This window comes from Myotis daubentonii, chromosome 1 (genome assembly GCF_963259705.1).
Source record: "Myotis daubentonii chromosome 1, mMyoDau2.1, whole genome shotgun sequence".
Taxonomy (NCBI): Eukaryota; Metazoa; Chordata; class Mammalia; order Chiroptera; family Vespertilionidae; genus Myotis; species Myotis daubentonii.
The window spans coordinates 63,328,627-63,348,044 of record NC_081840.1 but is presented as its reverse complement, the minus strand read 5'-3'; the positions used below and the strand labels follow the sequence as shown (position 1 = coordinate 63,348,044).

Sequence of the window (19,418 nt, the reverse complement as noted above, 5' to 3'; positions counted from 1 at the left end):
TCCTGAGTTGGACTTGCCCGCCTGGCCCCCAATATTCCCAAATTATCTCTTGTCTTTCTCTTTCATTTGTGTGCGGCTCCTCTTCCAGATCCGAACCCTGAACCACGCGGGACAGGAGGGAAACATTTACAACACAGGAGTACCTGGGTTCTAGTGAGGATTCTGACAATGACTAATTACGCAATCTGGGGCAAGTGTCTGTAACCTTTCCGAACATTAGTTTCTGCTTCACCAGAAACAGAAGGTTAGATGAAAACACCTTTCCAGCTCTACTACTGTTCTGTAATCCTAAAACAATTCAATGCTAGGTACTTGTGGATCACCCTTACAATTATGTTACAGTCTATTTAAATTAACATGTTAAAGCAGTATGATATCAAGTTAACTGAAAAGCAGGCTAAAAAAAGACTACCATTTCTGACTAGGTATCTTGAGGAACCTCTCCATAGAGAATATTTAGAAATTACAGATGTAAAAAAATGTGTATGTATGAATCTTTAAATGTTCAGTTGAACAAGAAAGAGAGAAAAATTCTCATGGGATAAAAGCAAATTTTCCTTTCCCCCTATTACTCTAACATTCTACAATGATTATTTTCCAGTATATAAAAGTAAATTTTTCAACATATGGTCTGGAACATGAAAAGGAATTAAGTTGGTATTCTTCCTTTAAGTTGGATTCCTTCCTTATACCAATACAAAAATTAATCAAGATGCATCATAGACCTAAAATGTAAGAGCTAAAACTATAAAATTCCTAAGAGTAAATCTCAGATTAGGCAATGGTTTTTTAGATGTGACACCAAAAGTACAAGTGACCAAAAAAATTTTTTTGGCCATCGAAATTAAATAAAAACTTGTGTTTCAAAGAACACCATCAAGAAGATGAAAAGACAATCCACAGAATGGGAGAAAATATTTACAAATCTTACATCTCATAAAGGTCTACAATCCAGGGCATATAAAGAACTCTAGAGCCCTAGCCTGTTTGGCTCAGTGCATAGAGCATCATCCTGTGGACTGAAGGGTCCTGGATTCAATTCCAGTCAAGGGCACAGGCTGTAGGCTCAACCCCAGTGGGGGGTGTGCAGGAGGCAGCTGATCAATGATTCTCTCTCATCATTGATGTTTCTCTTTCTCCCTCTCCCTTCCTCTCTGAAATCAGTAAAAATATGCTTAAAAAAAGAACTCTTAGAACTCAACAATAACACAAATAACTCAATTTAGAAATGGACAAAAGATTTAAATAGACATTTCTCCAAAGAAATATAGAAATGGCCAATAAGCACATGAAAACATGTTCAACATCATTAGTCATTAGCAAAATGCAAATCAACATCACAACGAGATACCACTTCATTTTGACTTCGCAACCACTAGGATGGCTATAACACAAAAGGTGAACAGTAAGTGATGACAAAGATGTGGAACTACCATTGGAACCCTCATATATTGCTGGAGGGACTGTAAAATAGTGCAACTGCTGTGGAAATAGTTTGGTGGTTCTTAAAAAGTTAAATGGCCCAGTCATTCCAGTGCTAGCTGTCTACCCAAGAGAAATAAAAACATAGAATGACACAAAAACTTACATCACTGTTCATAGCAGGATTATTCACAGTAGCCCAAAAGTGGAAACAACTCAAACATCTATCAACTGATGAATGGACAAACAAATGTGACATATTCATATAATGAAGCATTATTCAGCCATAAAAAAGAATGGAGTACTGAAACATACAACCTCATGGATGAACCCTGAAAACATGCTAAGTGAAAAAATGCAATCACAAAAATCCACTTAAATGAAATGTCCAGAAAAAGCAAATCCAGAGACAGAAAGTAGGTTCATGTTTGGGACTCAGGGTCCTTAAGGAATAGGAAGTGACTGCTAATAGGCACAGAGTTTCTTTTTGGGGTGATGAATATGTTCTGGAATTAGACAGTGATGATGGCTGCACAACTCTAAATATATTAAAAATTACTGAACTGTTGCCAAAGCCGGTTTGGCTCAGTGGATAGAGCGTCAGCCTGCGGACTGAAAGGTCCCAGGTTCGATTCCGGTCAAGGGCATGTACCTGGGTTGCGGGCACTTCCCCAGTGGGGGATGTGCAGGAGGCAGCTGATCGATGTTTCTAGCTCTCTATCTCTCTCCCTTCCTCTCTGTAAAAAATCAATAAAATATATATAAAAAAATTACTGAACTGTAGATGGATGAATTTTATGATATTTAAATTATCTACACTAATAAAAGAGAAATATGTAAATTGACCATCACTTCGCAATGCCCACCAATCAGGAGTGAGTATGCAAATTAGTAGGACAAAGATGACAGTGGCCACAGAGCCGGCCAGAGCGGGCAGGAAGCCTGGGTTGCCCTGGTGATGGAGGAAGCCAAGCTTCCCACCGACCCTGGCTGGCTGCTGAAGAAGGGGCCTGTGGACAGCTGCCACGGAGCCAGCCTGAGCATGGGAGGCTTGGGTCACCTGGGCCAGCTGCCGAGGGAGGGGCCTGCAAACGGCCCTCAGCCCCTTACCCAGGCTGGACACGCCCCCGTGGGGTGAGGGTCCCGCTGGGGGCGTGGCCAGCCTGCAAACAGCCATCAGCCCCTCACCCAAGCTAGTCAGGCACCCCAGCGGGGACCCCCCACCCTGCAGGCAGTTGGGGGCAACCAGGCTGGCATGGGAGGGCAGTGGGGGGCGAGCAGGCCAGCAGGCAGAGTGGTTAGGGGCAATCAGGCAGGCAGGCAGGTGAGCAGTTAGGAGCTAGCAGTCCCAGATTGCGAGAGGGATGTCCGACTGTCCCTGGGAATCGGGCCTAAACCGGCAGTCGGCCATCCCCCAAGGGGTCCGAGATTGGAGAGGGTGCAGGCCGGGCTAAGGGACCCGCCCCTCGTGCACGAATTTCATGCACCGGGCCACTAGTATCTCAATAAAGCTATCATTAAAAAAAACAAAACACTGGCACAGAACATTATTAACTTCTACTTTTTATCCTTTCAGGGCCTGTGTGATATAGCAGAAAGTGCCCTGACTTTGATGCTAGCTCCTGTCTTTATTAGTATGGCTATGAACCACTCACTCAACCATTTTGAGCCTTAGGATTTTCATTCATAAAATAAAATGAATGAAAATTACCCAACCCATCTCATGTGGTTAATTTTAGGACAAAATTAGATAGTACAATTAAAAAGAGTGTTTATGAACTAAAATATGCTATAAAAATTCAGGTGATGTTTCTATAGCTGGATTATAATAGTAGGACTACCAGGTAGGAATAAAAGATTACTCCTGTTCAAGCTTTCTATAGCTTGTTTCCACTTTGTTTAGTCTCATTGGCTTATTGTTGCTTCTATTTCTTGTACCTTTTGTTTCCTTAAATAGTGTTTATTATAATCTTATATCTTTTAAAGCCAAAAAGTGTACACTGCTAAGCAGAATTAGGGTAATGAAATAACCAGAACTAAGCAAACAGATAGATAAAGACTATAGGTTTTTTGTTGTTGTTGTTTTTTTATTGCTCCTAGGTTAAGTGAATTCTCCCAAATCTTCAGTCATATAAGAGTACAATGGCGCCTTGACTTACGAGTTTAATTCGTTCCGTGATGGAGCTCATAACTCAAATTACTCATATGTCAAATCACTGTGACGTTTGCTGCGCCAACTAGCAGTGGGGTATCTGAAGCTGGCTCGTAACCTGAATTTTAGCTCGCAACTCAAAGCAAAAAATCAGCCTAGAGATGGCTCGTATCTTGAAAAACTCGTTAGTCGGGACACTCATAAGTCAAGGCCCCACTGTATGTGACAGAATATAAAGTTCTACAGAATTTAATTGTTACCTCTAGTGCATGTATGGGGATTGAGCACCTGCCCCAATCATTGAGATGGCAGAGAGTGTCCACAGTGCTGGCACTTCCATGGATCATTAGTCTATTTAAAAACTCCTCTTGGGTCAAACCAAACAAAATCAGAGAGAGTCCATTTTCTATGTGAAAAATAAAAGTTAGCTTTAATAAATTAGTAGGACTTAGGTTTTAGGATTATGGCAGGAATTAATTTCTAATTATCTAATACTTCAGAACTAATTATAAATATATTTATTGGACACAAGGTACTATTATGACCTTAATTAATTCATCATGATTTTTCAATGTTGTTAAAGTGTTCTATTTTTAAAACACTGACCAAAAGGCAATTCTAGTAAGAACAATGCCGTCTATGAAATAGCACTAAATTTCACTTTTTTACTTTGTATTATCTTGCACAATCAATACCTGGAGTCCTTAACTATTTAAAAAGATGTCACATTTCTGGTTTACTAAGTAAAACAACTAATAGCATGCTCTTAACACACAGAAATATATGATTACCAAAACTGGGGTACTAAAGACACAGGGTCAGTTCAATCATAGCATTCACTTAGAGAACAGAGGAGGCACTAAAACCAGCAGGGCAGCAGTGTTTAAAAGAAAGCACGTCTTCTCAGCAATAGACAGCCCGATACAAGACATTCTCACCTGTCAAAACAAGGCACAGTTGCTGGTCTCCACTATTATCTATAGGAATACACCTTTTGCCAAGGGAAAAGCACTGTATGCCCTCGATCTCCAAATCCCAAAGGACAATGGTACAGCCCATCTTTCCTACTGTCCAAGCAAACAGGGCAGTGAATCCTGTCACAGACACACATCTAAGCTCGATGGGTTCCTCTTGTTCACTGATGTGCATTATTTTCCATGCTCTTCCTGGATCACTGGTCTTGGCATGACTTTTCTGTGGAAAACTATACTGACTGTGCATTATGTCCTGTGGAATGAAGGCCCAACCTGGCACATTGGTACAATGGTTATTAGAGTCAGGGTACTCCAAATGCAAAATATCCTGGAACCATGGAGCACAGTGGGAAACCTCCATTGTGGAGCTCTTTATTGTTTCATTCAATGATAATAGCTGGGCTTTCCAAGACCTGGAAGACAGGGTAGAACCCACACCTGTTACAAGCGAAAGGCACTAATTAAGTAACACATTGAACAAGGAATAAAGTGCACTTTTTTAAAGAAGTGTCTATTTCTGACAACAATGAAAATAATAAAGTAAATCCAAAAAGGGTTTCTGTACCTATCAACTTGGAAGGAAAACTTGGTCAGTTTCATGTTGTAGTCAGAATTCACAAGATCGTCTTCGTCTATCCCCTTAGCACCTTCAATAGGAATATCTTCTAGAGTTTTTTCACAAAATAGGTGTCCTGGGTGTTGCCTACATTTTAAAATAATAGGCACAGTCAAAAATGATGATCAAATCCAAATCTGTTACTACCGCTCCAGCTAAAAATGGGGGGCGGGGGGTAGCGAGGGTATCACAGAGAAGGGACAGTGCAGACAGTAAGTTTCCCTAAACAGGGAAACTGGTAAACTCCTTCTTGTCTCTATTCTTACAGCAGAATCATAGTCAGCCTTAAGAGTTTTCCCTTTTGTAACTATGTATGTTGATGGATGTTAACTAGATTTACTATGATGATCATTTCGATAGCTAGCTAGATGGATGGATAGGGTCATTATGCTGTACACCTGAAACTAATATGATGTTATATGTCAATTTGATCTGAATTTTAAAAAAGAATATGACCCTTAAGGGCAGTTAGCTTTATAAAGATATAAGAGCATTTACTGTCTACTATATTGCAGATGTGATAAAAACTTTATATAAATTATCTTATCCAAGCCTTTCAACAACCCTAAGAAATAAATATGCTCTCATTTTATAGATACGTAAACTAAGGCTCAGAGAAACAGTGGAGCTGGATTTGAACCAGGTCAATGTCACTATAAAGGCTTTTAAGCATTCTCTTTATCGACACCATAAAGACAGGGAAAGGCATAAAAACTAGGAGACAAAGCAGGAGTGTGGGAGAGTACGTGCAGAGAGAGGGCTGTCATGTTTGAGAAACACAAAGAAGGCTAGGGTGGCTAAAGCATAGTGAATGAGAAGCAAGGTGGTATGAGATAAAATTGGAGAGGTTGGCAGGACAGATGGTGCAGAGCTTTATGGGTTATTAAGGACTTTTAGTTTTTAGCTTGGGGAGGGGAAAAGGAAGCTAAATAAGGGCTTTAGGCAGAGGAGTGATATGGTCAGATGCAAAAGAGTAGCTGGGTTGAAAAAGGGATGCATTTAAACCCCAGGTACTTAGTTAAATTATTAACTATTAACCCTTTCAACAATTTGAAGGTAGTATATAGACATGGATTTGTCAAGGAGATGATGAAAATAAGTTATAGAAGGAAGGATGATAGTGGAAAAAAAGATGATACATGGAGAAGGTATATACCCTGTCCCCAGATGTTAATACCTGGATATACCTCTTATAAGATTTTAACAACATCACTGATTGCTCTATAGAGGATGGGTCTGAGGGGGTAAGAACAGACATGAGGAGACCAATCTCAAGGCTGTTAAGCTAGTTCAGGTAGGTGACGATAGTGGCATGATAACAGAGGAGTTAAGTGAACAGATTTAAGAAACATTTGTAACAATAGAATGGCTAGGATCTCATGATTATCTGGATGTAATACTTAAGAGGTTGAGGGGAAAAAAAGAGGTTGGAAATATAAAAAGAGAGGAAATGGAAAACGGTCCCTGAGGGAAGAAGTGAGATTCAGAGCACACACAGAGGGATGGGCTTTCATAGGATGCGGAAATCCTTCCATTGTAATTGGAGGGAAGACAGACAAGATGGATAAAGAAAAGAGGGTTTGTAATTTAATGTGAAGAAATTTAATGGGATCTACTCCTTTATAAAGCAGGAAGCAAAGTCACCCAAGAAGAGGTGGGAATAAAGAGATGAATAGAAGGTTTGAAGAAAATGGAAGCTTAAAAACATTGTTGTAAAAAATGGGCTCACAAGACACAGAAGCATAGAACAGACTGTGGAATCTGGAGGGGGGGGAGGGGGAGACCTACCGAAGAACTTTTTGCATATATGCATAACCTGGGACACAGACAATAGGGTGGTAAAGGGGGGGGGGAGTGGGGGCAGGCTAGAAAGGGTCAATGGGGAGAAAAAGGGGACATATGTAATACTTTCAACAATAAAGATTTTTTAAAAACTTAGTTGAAACAAAAAGAAAATGGGCTCACACAAAAAATCATTGCAAAATTTCTAGGTAATATTGAGAGACCAGTTGAAGGTCCTGAATGTGAACTTACAATGGTATCAATTTTTCTTTGTGATTTTCACACAAGTGTTTAGTTCCTTGGGAGCAGGGACTACAAAGGCAGAGTTTAAAAAAAAAAAAAAAAGATTTTGTCAGACCGAGCACTACCATAGGGCAAGAGCAAGAGTTTTCGGTGTGTGCAAAAAAAAAAAAAAAAAAAAAAAAAATGACTTAAATACTGGGTCACAGGACTACTGCTGAAAAAAATAGGGAAATGAAGACAGGAGTGGGCTGGAAGGTGGAAGGTAAATTAACTGGAAATTCCAATGAGGTCATATGACAGATGAAGTGGGAGTACTTGAGTATGTGAGCTGGAAAATTTGGTAAGTGTGGTCAATGAGTGAGATGTGTAGAACAGTGATTTGAGGGAAGAGCAGTTCCAAATAATGACAAAGCCCAGGGTATGACTATGAGAGTGGACAGCTAAGGTAAACTGGAAGAAAAAGTCACTGAGAGAACAAACCATGAGTTTGGGTTCTCAAGGAGCTTCCAAGCTCTATTGGAAGCATAAAAAAATTAGGGAATACAAGACTATACAATTAAGTGCTAGATGGTAGTTCAAAACAGAAGCTCAAAGAGGAAAATTACAAAATGAGTATAAAATTACAAGAGGAAGGGATTTTTATTAAGGAAAGGCTTCATGAAAGAGGTGGATAGCAAAGGACTTAAGAAAATGAAAAGGAGGGACTAACATTCTGTATCAGGGGAAAGAAGGGCCAGAGCCATGAGGCAGGAAAGACAGAAACACTTAGATTTCAGAGCACACTTACAAAATAAAACAAGCAGTAAACTCCAAAGGACTTATACTAATTAAAGAGCATTTATGTAAATCTATATATACAAAAGCCTAAGCAACCGTTACAACTGGTGGACCCAACGACTGGTTGACCATTAGCTATGATGCGCACTGACCACCAGGGGGCAGACACTCAATGCAGGAGCTGCCCCCTGGTGGTCAGTGTGCTCCCAAAGCCAACCTCCTGCAGCCAGCCAACCTCCCATGGTCCCTCCCCACAGCCGGTCGTCCCCAAATCACTGGCCAGGCAGAGGGATCCCACCCATGTATTTAATAAACAGAAATCACTCATTTAGCTGGACAGAACAGATTCCTAACTGTACTGCAGGAAACAGAATAAAAGTTGCTCTTACATGGCTGAGTTCAAGGAAATTTGTTCAAAAGGAATGTGCCTGGTGCCCTCTTCAGAGTTCTCTCAGAGTGCTGCCAGAGGAATAGAACCCTACACTCAAGGACCAGAGTGGCCGTGTAGGCTTTCTTCCCTCCACCTGCCAAATTGTTTTTACTAATGATCAGGAGGTAACTACACATACAGGTATGCTTTAGTAAGTAAAAATGGCCTATTAATAAACAAGCACACAATATGGGAATATGCTAATCATCCCTACTCAAAGATTTTAAAAAATATATAATAAAATAAATCACAGTGATGAGTTCTGATAGGTATGTAAAAATGAATTTATCATTTTTTTGTGATCCAATAAGCAATAAAACCCATCAAGGTACATTACAATTACAAGGATTTGTTCATCTCATTCATATTAAGTTAGGACCAAAAATCCTAAATGATTTTGAATGGCCCTAAATACTAAAATTCCTAATTGTGGATTGGCTGACTTTTAGATAAGCAAGTTGCAATATATAGGCTACTCTGTGTTTGTGTGAGCACACACGCACACACATACACACCCCTCTCAAACATTATAAAATCAGAAGCAAGTAGAATACCACCTAAATCAAGAAACAACACAAATAAGCACTCAAATTTTACTAATATATTAAGATAGCCAAAAGGGTGGCCTCTCCAAGGGAAACACCTGAGGAAATCCTCAGGTGGAGAAAGTTAGCTTACTGTATCTTGACAAACTACTTTAAGAGGAAAGTAATCCCCAAAGAAGCCAGGATGCTGAGCCACTCACGTTAAGAGTCCTAACACAGGGGAAATCCCATTTCTCTTCCACTCTAATGTGAGGCAAGAGGGAAGTAGACAATGTATAATCGCAAAGGGCTTTTAAAATTGTGCTTGATTACTTTTTCACTTCTATAATGACATAAGCCATATATAATAACATATATAAATCAAAATGAAGAATTTTATATACACCCAGAAATAAAAAGATAATCAGTGGCCCGGCTAGTGTGGCTCAGTGTTTGAGCATCGACCCATGAACCAGGAGGTCACAGTTTGATTCCCAGGCTCAGGTTTCAGGCTTAAAGTAGTGGGTGTGCAGGTGGCAGCCAATAGATGATTTTCTCTCAACATTGATGTTTCTATCTCTCTCCTTCTCCCTTTCTCTCTCTGAATCAATAAAAACATATTAAAAAAAAAGGTAACCAGTAGTCATTTGCACCCATTATTATACAATAACAACTTGACCATGTAGTAGCTACAATATGACCTAACTGAATAGAGGAAGAAAACTATTATTAAGGAAAAGTTAACAAATACATTTTTAACCTCTTATGGCTCAAATTATTTACCTCAAATTAGAGATTACAGTAATCTACATACCTGAAATACAAGTTTAAGTTAAGAGCAATTGCAGAGTTGGAGGAGCTGACAATCACAACAATATCTAGGTCTTGAGACACTTTCAGTGAAGTAAAGGAAGAAATCTTGGCTGGCTCCTGTTGCTGCTCATCACACATATCTTCTTGGTGAAGTGCTAAATCCACATGAGCTACATGTGTACCACCCACAATGTCGAAAATGTCTTTGAGTTAGAGTTAAAGAAAATGCCAGTCTTAAGTATGCCTAATCATTTAAACCATAGGATGGCTAGAGATCCAACCTTGTAAGTACAGGACACTGAAGCTGTCCATATCATAGTAACCAGATGACTAGGAAGTTGGCGGCCCAATAAACAACCTGATAGAGTTCATTCAATAATACTTGCTGAATGCCCACTCTGAGCAGGCGCTGAGACACTGGTGATATTTTTCCACTAGTGTTCTACAACAGTACTGTCCAAGAAAAATATATGCAAACCACATTTGCCATTGTAAATTTTCTAGTAGCCTTATTTAAAAAGTAAAAAGAAATCTGTGAATCTAATGTTAATAATATAATTTGCTTAACTCAATATATCCAAAATATCATCTCACCATGTAATCAGTAAAAAAATTGAGATATTTTAAACCCTTTTTTTCATATAAGTGTTAGAAATCTGGTATTTTACACTTAAAGCATATCGCCATATGGACACTAAATTTTCACTGAAAATACCTGATCTGTATTTAGACTTCATAAAATTTACATTTGAGAACTTGGAACAACCAAAGTTGTTCCAAACATATTTAAAAGTTCTCCAAGCATTAGCTTTTAACTCAAGTAATTAAATACAATTAAGAATTTAGTTCCTCAATCATACTAGCCAATTTCAAGTGTTCAAAGCCACATATGCCTAGTGCTATGTTGAACAGTGGAGTTCTATAATCTGGCAACAAAAATGAAGTTAATCCAATAATTTGACATTTGTATAAAAAGTTTTAATAGAGGCTGATATATCTAAACACACACACACACACACACACACACACACAACACCTATTCCTTTTAGAAAATAAGGTTCCAAAATCACATAAGAGGTCATTTTTTCAAGCCTTTGAAATAATATTGCTGATGACCTATGGATCTGCTAAAGATAAAAAGCCCATAATATTTTCCAAAAATAAATAAAAGTGGTTAAGCAAATCATATGATTCAATAATATGATGGAATCATTACTTGTGATGAGTGGGCATATTATATCATAAGTGGTCATCTAAAACATTCCTGGAACAAGAACAAAACAGATATTTAATAATCATATTTGAATAAATGGGTAATGCAGAGTATACACAATTTAAAAGGAACACAAATAAGTTAACAAGATGATTATGACTATGAAAAAACTTGTGTATACAATGAAAAGTATTTGAATGGAATCATGAATATAGTTAAGTTCATGAAGATCTTTTTCCCTGCAGTTTTTTTTACTGAAAAAGTAACCATCAACCTACACCCAAGTTCCTTAAAACTAAAAGCCTAATAGGGTTTATCTTTCTAGGTATTCTCCTCCCCTGCACAACAACATTTTTGCCGCCAAGGATACAGATCCAGCCTAAACTACTCAAAACGAAAAGAATTCCTCTGCAGAGCTGCATGTCAATAATACTGTCCACAGCCTGTGCAGGCAAGCATAATGTGAAATAGTTGAGTACTCTAATCTCAGCATCTCTTCCAGGAAACATGATGTGCAGGATGATACATTTGTTGATGAGCAATAATGATGTGTTATTGTGAAATGACAGAATTCTCAAAGTTAATAAGGAAATACCTATGAAACAAAAGAATAGTATTTCAAACTCATTGGTCACATTGTTACAATGGGCAAATTTGACTTTGTAAAACATAACACAAACAGGTAAAACAAACAAAAAACACACCACTTAACTCAATCCAACTCTAGGCAGTTATTATTCATACCTACCTAAGCAAGTGGATATTGAAAGGTAGGTAAGGGTATGAATAAAGATGATCTAATGCAATGGTTCTCAATCTTCCTGATGCCGTGACCCTTTAATACAGTTCCTCATGTTGTGACCCAACCATAAAATTATTTTCGTTGCTACTTCATAACTGTAATTTTGCTACTGTTATGAATCGTAATGTAAATATCTGATATGCAGGATGTATTTAGGCGACCCCTGTGAAAAGGTCATTCGACCCCCAAAGGCGTTGCGACCCACAGATTGAGAGCAGCTGGTCTAATGTCTCTTGTTCCTTGTGTTATGGCCATTCTGACAGCACACCAGAAGTTTCAAAAAGCCTACTTACTATCCATGAGACCCCACAAGAATAATCACAGACTTTTTGAAAAAATGCAAAAGAAGGGTTGGGCCCGTGTGCCTCAGTGGTTGAGCATCAACCCATGAACCAAGAGGTCACTGGTTCGATTCCCGATAAGGGCACATGCCTGGCCTGTGGGCTCGATCCCCCATGGGGGGCGTGCAGGAGGCAGCTGAATCGATGTTTCTCTCTCATCGATGTTTCTATCTTCCTCTCCCTCTCCCTTCCTTTCTCTAAAATCAATAATGACAAATTTTTTGGGGGGGAAAAGGAATCTTAAAATCAAAGGTGGCAAATATGCTACTGCCTTAAAAATAGAAGCCCAAGTGCCTTGATTTCTGCTCCCTGCAGCTCTCAGAATGGGACCTAGTAAAGAGCTCTGTAACCAGTCTTAGATCAGCACTATCCAACAGAAATATAATGCCAGCCACAAATGCAAGCCACATGTAGTTTTAAACTTTTTAGTAGTAGCTGCATTGAAAAAAAAAAGTGAAATTAATTTTAATATATATTACTTAACTCATTATATCCCAAAATATTTCAACATATAATTAATACAAAAACCTATTAATGAGATATTTTACTTTTTTTGTACTAAGTCTCCAAAATCTGGTATGTATTTGACACTAAACGGACAAGTGTTCAAGAACCCCAAGTGGCTAGTGGGTAGTATTGGACAGGCAGGTCTCCCACATTGATTTCACATATATAAGAACCTTTCCTGAAATACACAAAATTACACAGTAATGCCACAGATTTAAACATGTTGAAAGCCCACCTGTAAATACTTACTGACATTTTGATCTTCAATGAGCTTTTGCAAAGCCTCCTCACTACAGTTATACAAAATGGTTCCATCACATCTTCCATCTTTCAAATTAAATTCATAGATGAGCAATTCATTATTTTCACTAAGAGCGAGCAGTCTGGGCTTGTCTGTTGGTGTGCTGCTGTTATGAGAATCCTCCCACACAAAGCTAAGGAAAAAATTTACATTATTTTTTATATTCTCTATCTACAATAATATTTACCCACAATGGTGAGACTGGAAGAGCAGAATGAACAGAGAAAAGTTCTTTAGTTTACCTGGTAGCATTAATTCTATATCCAATTTAAGAGAAAGTAAACTGCATTCCTACCTCTTCCCCCTCAGCCCCTTCACACCAGCACGAGAATATAGAAGTAAGTGGTGAAAAGGGGGCATGGAGCAAGAAATGACATCTGCTTTTATTTCTTCATCCTAAATCCTGACTGATGATATATTTAAAAGAATTGTTATGATCAAAGGTAAATTTCAACAACCAAGGATGTAGATTATTTAAATGAGGTGGTGCTCACAATTAACAAACTAAGTTTTACTAACTTAAATGCTTTCAACTTTAAAAAAGAAAGTGATTATTTGTATTAATAGATCTTAAGACTCCAGAATAGTTCTGTCCAAAAGAACTCTGTGATGATAGAAGTGTTCTATATATCAGCACTGTTCAATACAGTAGCCAACGGCCACATATGGTTACTGAGCAGCTGAAATGTGAGTAACGCAACTGTGGAAATGAATTTAAATTTTTAAGTCACATGTGGCTAATGGCTACCATGCTGGACAGAACAGTTACAGAATTTTTAAAGCAGTGCAGTGTCAACATAAGAATACTGGCTAACAAGGATGGAAAGAGACTAATGATGCTATAGCTTCAAGTTAAATATTCAAATTAAATTACATTTAGCACTGGTGGGTGTGCTCAGTGGTTAGAGCATCCAACCTTGCACTGAGGAGTCCGGAGTTCAATTCCAGTCAAGGGCACAGACCTTGGTTGCTGGTTTGCTACCCGCCCCCATTTGGGGCGTGTGAGGGAGGCAATCTGTCCATGTGTCTCACATTGATGTTTCTCTCTCTCCACCCTCCTTGCCCTCTCTCTGAAAAGCAATGGAAAAAATATCTTCATGTGAGGATTAACAAAAGTAAAATTTTTTTAAAAATTAAATGATTGTTAAATCATTTAAAAACATCAAAGGGCCCCAATTCTGAAAACAATGCAATGGAATGAGATGAGACTTCCACATTAATAAGTCTCATCTTTTTAAAAAAGCTTTTTTCTACCAAAGTAGTAAGTTTTATATCTAGGAAAATTGGACTTTGGTGCTATAATGTCCTTATCAGAGAAAAAGATTAGCACATTGCATATTTCTAATCCTATAGCTAGACTGATGATTTTTTTAACAACCAACTCCTGACTGTTTACATTGAAATTTGGAAAACAATATAAAGATTTTGTTGCTTAAACAACAGATATTATTTCTTACAGTTGTGGAGGCTACAAACCCAGAAACCAGGTGCCAGCAGAGTGGTTTCTGGTGAGGCAGCTCTTCCTGGCTTACTAACGGCCACTTTCTTGCTGTGTCCTCACATGGCTATTACTCCGTGTGCTTGGAGAGAGAGATCTCTGGTGTCCCTTCTTCTTACTATCAGCATGCCGATGCTATAGAATTAGAACCCCACTCTTATGACCTCATTTAACCTTAATGACCTCCTTAAGGGCTCCTCAATCTTCAAAAACAGTCACATGGGTAGTTAAGGTTTCAACATACAAATGTCAGGGAACACACACTTAGTGCCTGAGACTGCCATGCCACGGGAAGGCAGCCAGTTGAAAAGATGTCATCTCTCTCATTCTGCCTCCCCAATATAAATGTTGAATATGGAAAACGTTCCACAAATTAAGCACACTGTGACACCATTAACATCATTAGCACATGGACTACATTAGCATGTGGGAAGGCAAAATTTTCAATGAAAATATAGAATGTACAGTGATTGCAGCAATATAAAAGAACGATGTATACTTTGAGAAAAGTAGGATAAAACCCTGAATACTAAAAATTTGCCCTTATTTTTACCCTGTGAAGTATTTTAATTCAATTAAATGCAAATAAGAAAGCTTCTCTTGACCTACCCCCTCTACTAATTTCATGCCCCATTAATTCAGGTGTGGGTCTCTTATCTTCTGTTAAGTTCTCCAACACCTAAAGCGTTCTGCTTTTCACTGCCTCATCCCTGGATTTACAAAGTTCTGTTCACAGGGGACTTAATATTGCTGAATAAACTTACTTCCCCTGGGGAGACCAGGGGTCAGGAAGAAAGAAGGCCCACGCAGGACAGATGAAAGCATTGGCCGACTTGACGCCTCTCCTATGTGGGACACTGCCGTGCAGCCTGGAGATCCCCAGGGAAGGCACCTCCTGACTCCTCAAGGCCTTACAGAGCTGCTCGTTTCCAAAACGTTTTCTATGATAAAAAGAGCCCGAAGACTCCGAGGGCACTACCAAACTGAATGAGGTAAAAAACCAAGTTCTGGACCGAGGGTCACAAAACGGAAAGTCATAGTACACGACTGTAACGCTGGTCTTCCCCTGCATTCCTGAACCGTGCCAGCCTCCCAGGGAAGAACTGTCTTCCTCAACTAGTGAGGCCTGGCCCCGAGGTGACAGTCAGCGCACAGGAATGCACGCGGCGCGAATAAGCGAGCGGGACACACTACCAGTTCTGTGCAAAAGAGTTCTTTTGTACAGAACTATTCTGGAGTCTTAAGATCTATTAATACAAATAGATCTCAACCTTCTGGCCCTTTAAATGCAGTTCCTCATGTTGTGACCCAGCCATAAAATTATTTTCATTGCTATTTCATAACTGTAATGTTGCTACTGTTATGAATCGTAATGTAAATATCTGATATGCAGGATGGTCTTAGGCGACCCCTGTGAAAGGGTCGTTCGACCGCCAATGGGGTCGCGACCCACAGGTTGAGAACCACTTCGTGACTAGGCTCTCAGTCCCGGAAGAAGGCGGGGGAGCCCGTCGGTGACGGAACTCGCTCTGTCTCAGGGGCAAGAAAAGGGTCCCAATCCAGATGATCCCAATCTAACATCACCCCAGCTGCTATCGTCAGCGGACTTCACTGGAAGGAGAAAATGCGCAAGGTGCACGGCACAATGACGATTAGCCGAGCTTCGCCGAGTGACAAGAGGCGGCACAGCGGGGGAAGAAGCGGCGCCGCCCCGCCCCGCCCACCCGGAACTGGGAGGCGACGGTGCAGACCCGCGGCCGAGCGAGAAAGGTTCCGCGAGCGGGGCGGGCGCGCCGGCGGCACTGTCCCGGCCGGCATCCCGCTCCCGCCCTGCCAGAAGGGCATTAGGGCCCGCCAGGCTAGGGCTCCGAACCCCTCGCTCCTCCGCCGCAGCTGCCCAGCCCTGCCGCAGCTGCCCAACCCTCTCGCAGCACTTACTGCCGGAAGGGGCCGTCCAGGGAGCAGCCACCCCCGCCCCGGCCGCCCGCGGCCAAGGAAAGCACTTGAAGGCTGCCTGCGGCGGTCAGGCTCCCCAGAACCTCCTGCTCTCGGTGCAGCTGCGCCCGGCTTCCCAGACGCGCCGTGGCCTCAGCGGGGACCGGCACCAACAACATCGGCACAACCCGCTCCATGGTGGCAGCGCTGCAGAAGCCGCCGGCGGCAGCACTTCCGGATCACTTCGCCGCCATCTTTGGTCCGGCAGTTATTTGTGTGTGTGTGTGTGTGTTTCCCCCGCCCCCCACGTCCTGGGCATGCGCAGTGGAGCCGACCCCGGCTGCCTCGTGACTCCCGCCGCCCCGGGCCAGCGGCCTCGGCCAGACGCCACTCCCTTGCGTGCGGGGGTCCGCACCTGCGGCGCCCGCGGATCTGCACCTGTTGCTGGACTCGGGCCGGGCCGGCTGCAACAGGAGGCTCGCTGTGGCGTTACCCTTTGCCGCCTTAATCTAGGCGCCACCTAGGGATTGGAAGTCCCCGCCCCTTCTCATGGCATTTCTTATTTTTATTTGTTTACAGCCCTGGGGTGGTGCAAGCAATCCTTAGCAGCGTGGACCGGCCCGTCCTGAGTTGACCCGAATGTTGAAATGCGCAGGGGCACGGGGTAAGGGGCGGTGGCGTTGCCCTTTGCTCTCCGCAGGGAAGTGTGACCCAAGGTCGTGGGCAGAGAGGAGCAGAGGGGCGAGGAGCGGTGTGGAGAAGGCATTTGGGAAAAGGGCCCTAATAGCAGTGCCTTTCTCACCCGCGGTCAGGTGGGCCCACAGGCTCCCAAAGCTTAGCGCCTCCTTTTGTTTTGACTCGAACCCTCTAGTTCAGTGGTTCTCAACCTTGGCTGCACATTAGAATCACTGGGAATCTTTTTAAAATCCTGATTTCTGGGCCTCATCCTCCAGAAATTCTGTTTCTTTGTTATGGGCTGGGGACACACATTAGTAACAAAGAATTTCCGGAGGATGAGGCCCAGAAATCAGGATTTTTAAAAGATTTCCAGGCGATTCTAATGTGCAGCCAAGGTTGAGAACCACTGCTCTAGTTCTAGGGCAGTGATGGCGAACCTATGACATGTGAACTCATTTTTTTGGTTGATTTTTCTTTGTTAAATGGCATTTAAATATATAAAATAAATATCAAAAATATAAGTCTTTGTTTCACTGTGATTGCAAATATCAAAAAATTTCTATATGTGACACGGCACCAGAGTTAAGTTAGGGTTTTTCAAAATGCTGACACGCCGAGCTCAAAAGGTTCGCCATCACTGTTCTAGGGCTCGGTGTGTACAAAATTCTTTTTCTCCTGCCTTGCTTTCTCCCTCTTTATTGGGGTGACTTCATTATCATGCAGACGTGCTCTGATATGTGAAACTGGTGGTTCCTTGTGACTTTGGTTAAATTTAGTGTTAAGTCTTGGCTCTAGAAATAATCTCTCTCTTTCTATCTATATATACACCCCGTAGACCCAGCCTTTCTCCCTGAATAATCAGCAACCTCTCAAACAGAAGTTAGTAGCCCCGACCTGACCAATAGTCACACCGACCAGACCTCTGGCAAACGAAAGATAACATCTTGACCTAAATTATGTTTCAGTTTTTGAGTCCTATGGTGGAGCAACCCCCTGGCTACTTTCCATGAGACCAGAGGGAGTCTGAAAAGACTTCAGAGCTGTCCTCAAGACCTGAAGAAATGATTCATTACCCTTCCCTCACCTCCAGCCAATCAGTTGCCCTATATGATCTGTAACCTACAGGCCATCAAGGATTTCCAGCTTTTGAGCATTAGCTTCCCATTCTCCTTGATAAGGCCATTCGTCCATAAATAGCCAATATGCCCTAGCTGGTTTGGCTCAATGGATAGAGTGTCAGCCTGAGGGGCCCCAGGTTTGATTCCAGCCAAGGGCACATGCCTGGGTTGCGGGCTCGAGCCCCAGTAGGGGGCATGCAGGAGGCAGCCAATCAGTGATTCTCTCTCATCATTGATGTTTCTATCTCTCTCCCTTCCTCTCTAAAATCAATAAAATATATTTTAAAAAAAATAAAATAAATAGCCAATATTTCTCTACTGCAAGTCTCAGTGTTTAGTATTTGGCTTTGCTAGTGCTGGGTGGACAAACTCTTTCTGTTCTAAAACATATGTCATTCTTTAAAAAAGAAAATGACTTCCCTTATCCTACACCAATGGCTACCTACTGTCAAATTTCTGCTTCCCTTTTAGAAAATTCCAAGTTGACTCTTCTTGTGGTCAGAAAAACTCCCTCTCCTCACCTCAACCCTCTGATCAGGCTGCCATCTCCACCAAAACTCTCCCTCTGCCGAAACCGGTTTGGCTCAGTGGATAGAGCGTCGGCCTGCGGACTAAAAGGTCCCAGGTTCGATTCCGGTCCAAGGGCATTGTACCTGGGTTTTAAAAAAAAACTCTCCCTCAAAATGAATGATCTCTAGACTGCCACAACCAACCTATCATTCCTCACTCCCTTCTTTTTTTTTTTCTTTTTTTTTTTAAATATATTTTATTGATTTTTTACAGAGAGGAAGGGAGAGAGATAGAGAGTTAGAAACATCGATCAGCTGCCTCCTGTACATCTCCCACTTGGGGATATGCCCGCAACCCAGGTACATGCCCTTGACCGGAATCGAACCTGGGACCTTTCAGTCCGCAGGCCGACGCTCTATCCACTGAGCCAAACCGGTTTTGGCCTCACTCCCTTCTTAACGTACTTTCTTTTCAACTTTGGTAACACCACTAACAATGTTTGGTAACATTTTTAAAGTGGTCCTCTAAAAGGGACCTTCCTGTTTAAAATTCTGACTTCATCGCAGTTAAAAATCCAAATTTTTAAAAATCATGGCTTACAGATCTTACACCCTGCCTCCCTTTTTCCAGCCTCATCACCCTCCCCACTTACCTGTGTACTTCAATCTTTTCCTGAAACATACCAAATTCATTCTCACTTTGGGGGCTTTGTGCTCAGTAGTGCCTTTACATGAAATACTTTTCATTCCAACTTAAATATAACCTCTATTGACAGAGCTTCC

At 41.3% G+C, this 19,418-nt stretch overlaps 1 protein-coding gene and 1 long non-coding RNA gene across 3 annotated transcripts in view; one reads left to right on the top strand and one right to left on the bottom strand.

Moving 5' to 3' along the window:
• The window catches only part of SPG11 (SPG11 vesicle trafficking associated, spatacsin), a 106,974-nt gene extending 90,365 nt beyond the window's left edge, over nucleotides 1–16,609 (bottom strand). Inside the window, exons 1-7 of one of the 2 annotated variants that reach the window (XM_059702725.1) lie at nucleotides 16,334–16,609; nucleotides 12,846–13,030; nucleotides 11,317–11,541; nucleotides 9,735–9,936; nucleotides 5,114–5,251; nucleotides 4,513–4,961; nucleotides 3,835–3,980 (exon numbers count right to left, since the gene is read on the bottom strand). In XM_059702725.1, coding sequence (XP_059558708.1) covers nucleotides 3,835–3,980; nucleotides 4,513–4,961; nucleotides 5,114–5,251; nucleotides 9,735–9,936; nucleotides 11,317–11,541; nucleotides 12,846–13,030; nucleotides 16,334–16,527 — 1,539 coding nt within the window. In that variant the 5' untranslated portion in view covers nucleotides 16,528–16,609. Of the gene's footprint in view, nucleotides 1–3,834; nucleotides 3,981–4,512; nucleotides 4,962–5,113; nucleotides 5,252–9,734; nucleotides 9,937–11,316; nucleotides 11,542–12,831; nucleotides 13,031–16,333 lie in introns of those variants that run through there. The other variant, XM_059702736.1, reaches the window with a different exon arrangement.
• Nucleotides 16,476–18,296, top strand: LOC132238145 (uncharacterized). The gene is made up of 3 exons (XR_009453735.1): nucleotides 16,476–16,606; nucleotides 16,910–17,142; nucleotides 17,974–18,296. It is a non-coding gene; the product is annotated as an uncharacterized LOC132238145 (long non-coding RNA).
• Nucleotides 18,297–19,418: the final 1,122 nt, after the last annotated feature.